General features: G+C 45.2%; 1 protein-coding gene across 1 annotated transcript in view; it reads right to left on the minus strand.

The window, feature by feature from the left end:
• Positions 1-352: 352 nt before the first annotated feature.
• The window catches only part of LOC108622663 (uncharacterized), a 9,765-nt gene continuing 5,857 nt past the window's right edge, over positions 353-4,260 (minus strand). The window contains exons 4-8 of the mRNA XM_026811672.1: positions 4,203-4,256; positions 2,408-3,849; positions 1,757-2,146; positions 1,225-1,353; positions 353-728 (exon numbers count right to left, since the gene is read on the minus strand). Of these exons, the coding sequence (XP_026667473.1) occupies positions 485-728; positions 1,225-1,353; positions 1,757-2,146; positions 2,408-3,849; positions 4,203-4,256 (2,259 nt within the window). The 3' untranslated portion in view covers positions 353-484. The remainder of the gene's footprint in view (positions 729-1,224; positions 1,354-1,756; positions 2,147-2,407; positions 3,850-4,202; positions 4,257-4,260) is intronic.

The following is a 4,260-nucleotide window of genomic DNA, read 5'->3' on the forward strand; positions in this document are numbered from 1 at the left end:
ATTGGCATTTTTATTTCATGTTCCTTGATTAAATTGACTAATCCCTGTTTTCGAAGTGCAATTCTTCAGCAAAATACTAAAGTCTTAGTTTAAGAATCTCGCGTGATCCCCGCATATGTCATCGATGTAAATAAGGTTTGAGATGGTTTGAAAAGGAATGCGTCTTCCGTTTATTGACAGAACGACGGAACAGCGATTTTATGTGCAATTACCTTCTCTAATTTAATCCAATTCGATACTTTCGTTTGTGGACCGGAACAGCAAGAAAATATCCCGTTGTTTAAACGACACACGTGGTTTCCGACGACGCGACGTCGTGATTACCCAGGTTTAAGAAAAAATCGACGCAATGTAACATGATACTCTTTATTCAACCATATTATTATACATATGTACATTATGTTATATTTGCGGCATATACATATATCTTGTTATGTTTGAACAAATTCCCGCGGGGTAGGATACGCGAATCGTTGAGGAACGATTAACTCGGAATGGGCGGGGGTGGCCGAGGGTTAAACGAAATCGGCCTGTACGCTTTCTGTTTCGTGAACGGTTGTATCCCGCTTGTTAGTATGAAATCATGGCCAGGTTTCCTCGGTTGTATCCTCGCCTCCACTAGCTGCGAGTCTTCCTCCGACGTTCCCGCGTCCTCGAACCGTTCTGGACTACCGGACCTGCTCAACGTTCGTTCGCTCTTTCGTCTCCCTGTTTCGGTCTCGTTTTCCCTATCGAATCGACGATTCGTATCAGTACCGGCACGTCAATTATTTGCTACGTAAAGCGTCCTTGGCCGAGACTATCGAATAGCAATTTCATTCGGACGGCGGATCGAGTCGATTGGAAACGAGTCGTCGATTCGCGACCTGCGGGTCCGCTCGCGAATTAACTTAGCCTTAATGAAGCGTTGTTAGATGACTAGAGGCGTTAGAAAACATTCCCTTCCATTCTTTATAAATATCGTCTATATATAAAAATACTATATTTCTCAGTGCATCAAAAATTATGCAAACGAAAACGCCGCGTACTATACAATATTGGAATGGCTATAATAATCTATACTTAACGTCGACCGAGCAAAGTAGATAGAGCTATACATTGTTCTTATGGACAATTGGTGTTATTTCTTAATTGGAAAGAAAACGAAGTCTCCAATAAGAAGAGGAATAAGTTTGTCTTACAGCGGCTCGATTCAAGGAATCGAGGTTCTATCCTCGAACCTACCTAGCTCGATGCGGTTTGCTCTTGACTCCGGTCTGTCTGGAATGAGGCCTCGTGTTCGGCTGAGAAAGTTCGCTGTCGCTACTCGGGAAAGAGGTTCTAGTTGCCACCGTGCCGTGAGCGAAGTCTTTCCTAAAGCGACAGAGTTAATTAACATCAAAATGTCATGAAGTCTAAATTATCCTGCATACTGGATTGCTTTTTATCCTGGCTGTTTCCCTATTTCCCATATTTTTATCTGCTTAAAGAAATCAAGGAATAACGTAATGAAAACTATTGAAAATTCAGACATTTCTGAGAATAAAGTAAATGTCCTTAATTTCTTACAACTTCTACTCACTATTTTTCTATAATTCGTTATCTTAGAATTATAGAAAAATAAGTCAGTGAGTTGAAATTGTGCCTCGAATAGGAATTGAGACATTTACTTCAGTCGAGAATTTTTAAAAATAATGAGCATGTATGAACCTAAACGATCCACTATGCAGGCAACGCTAGTGCAAATGTGTTTTGACAGACGAAGGGATAGAATTACCTATAGTTGTCCGATTTAGGAGTAGAATTGGACGTAACCGGTTTGCCGGAATGAGCATTCACGTCCACGAAAACCGGCGAACTCTTCGGAATATCGCAAACTATCTTTGGATGAACAGTAGTCTGTTTGTAATCCAAATGAGCGGTGGTTTCCGGTGGCCAGTCGTAATACTTAGGCCGGTAGCCTTTTCGCTCGGCCCGGGCTTGCTTCGCTAAATCCGAATCGCTGTCTTTCTTCCGTGGAATTTCGTTATCGAAACATTTCGTGGGTGCGCTCCTGGACAAGTTTCCACTGGGCAACGACGTCGGAGAAGATGCCGTGGAAGAAGGCGCACCGTCCGGTTCGGCTCGCGATAACTGCGAACCGTCCCAATCGGCAGTCGGGAGGCTACTATAATTACAAACGAAAATTAAGCTGCTGTAAATCTTTACTCGTATCATATCTTCGTATCACACCGCTTATCATTGCTTATTATTAAAATTATTTCATGAAAATCGTTTTAATTGAAATACTTTTCGCTCACTAATCTTACTGTCATATAAAGAGAATTATGATCGCACTTATAATGATATGCAGTGGTGATATGATACGTTTTACAAATAAAACAAATTCGCTAGTTATTCCGAGCGATTTTCAGAGATAGTCGCTTACTTGAAATTCTCTTCCATCTCTTTGAACAGACGCAGCTGTTGCCTGATATTCGCTTTCTCCTTCGCTCGTTTTCGTTGGAATTCCTCTTCGACCTTCCGCATGGCTTCGAGCTCACCCTTCCTTTGACGTTCCTTCGCTTCAGCCTCCCTCGACAGTTTTTCAGCTAATCGACGCCTCTCTATTTGCCTGACGGTCGATTGAAACGTGAACCTCTTGCCCTTCGAATTGCTCTTTCGCTGCGGTTTCGCCGCCTTCGCGTCCCCCGAACCCGAGGTACTCGCCGGTTCCCGATTCTCGTTAAAAGGCGACGACGCTCTTCTCGTCTTCGACCGGTTCTCGCGCGAGTCGGAACGATTTGAGAATTCATTGGACTCCCTCGTGTCATTGACATTTTTACATCGTCTTCGCGATGGATCGTTTTTACTCTCTTCGTCATAATTCTCTCCCTTGATCTCTCTGATCTCGTTGACATCATCACGGTCATAGCCGTTCAATCGATAAGAAGAAACCTCACCGCGATACGCTGATCTTTCCACATTATTCTCCTCGTGAATCGTCATAGTCGTTCTCGTGTATTCAGTGGAAGTGACTTTTCTCCCAGACATGTTCTGAACTCTGTGCTCCACTTCGTTCGTTTCCGGCAGGTACATAACATGACCACCAGGTGTGAGATACGAGAAGGACGGCGGTTTCATAATTACCGGGAAATCGTTTGCTTTCTCGTTCCGTTCTATCACGTCGTTCGCCCTCGCGTCTTCCTCCTCGTCCTCCGCCAAATTGTCATCGACGACTCGATCGTCGTCGTCGTCTTCGTCATCGTCGTCGGCATCAGCGTCGGCGCCGTCACCGTCGGGATCACGATCCTGAGTGAACGGTCTCCAGACCGAGGGAGAAACTCGCGTCGAGGCTTCGACGCGAACGTGGCTGTGCTGCAACGAGGTCGGCGCGCTGCTCGATAAAAGCCAGTTATCGTCGAGGACATCGCGAGTGCACTTCTTTTGACGATCCTGCGCGCCGATACCGAACGCCCCCGACACCGACCGCTTCAGCTTTTGAAGCGAGTTGAACGCGGACGCGTCTCTGGTTTTCGTTTCCGAGCCTCCGAGATAGTTCCTGGCGTCGTCCCTGGGCAACGAGAGGGAGAACACGTGCGCTCGCGGGGAATGGTACTTCAAAGGGGTGGACAAAGGCGGCGGAGAATCGACCCCAGCGTCGCTGCTCGATTCTTCTCCCAAGTCCTGTTGCGGTGTCCAAGTAGGCCTGGTCGTCGTCGTTTTCATTCTGTTGATAGTACTTACGTCCAATGAGTCCTCGTTAGGTGCCCCCGCGTCTCCAGATATCCCGGAGTCACCGGATTTGTCGTGCCAACTGCGGGGGCCCAACGAGAGCGGGAAAGGCGGCGGGGGTCTCGAGAGACGCTCTATTCGTTCCTCGAACATTACCTGATTCAAATATACTTGATTAAAGTTTGAAAAGATATAAACCACTCAATATGCCTAATATTATTATTATTAGCATAAGCCGTGTAGAATACATAAAGGAAAGCAACGAAAGTCTGACAGATTTAAGATATTAACAATAATTTATATAAATTCTGAGTCGTTGCAAAATTTACTGATCATGGGACGTATTGGAATTCTGGAGAAAGGCCAAGAGGATCTCGATACAATATCTTTTATCTTTTTATTATTCTTTTATCTATTATCTCTTATCCTTTTTTTCTTTCCTTCATATCACTTTTTACACGGGTTTTTCACTTGTGCATGAATATGAATAAAAATATCGAGCTACAAACCGGCATTTCCTCGCTGGCGGTGCTCATACTCGGGCCCGGAGCCTCCAACGCCGAGAGC

This window comes from Ceratina calcarata, unplaced genomic scaffold, assembly GCF_001652005.2.
Source record: "Ceratina calcarata isolate Rehan_Ccalc_2016 unplaced genomic scaffold, ASM165200v1 scaffold233.2, whole genome shotgun sequence".
Taxonomy (NCBI): domain Eukaryota; kingdom Metazoa; phylum Arthropoda; class Insecta; order Hymenoptera; family Apidae; genus Ceratina; species Ceratina calcarata.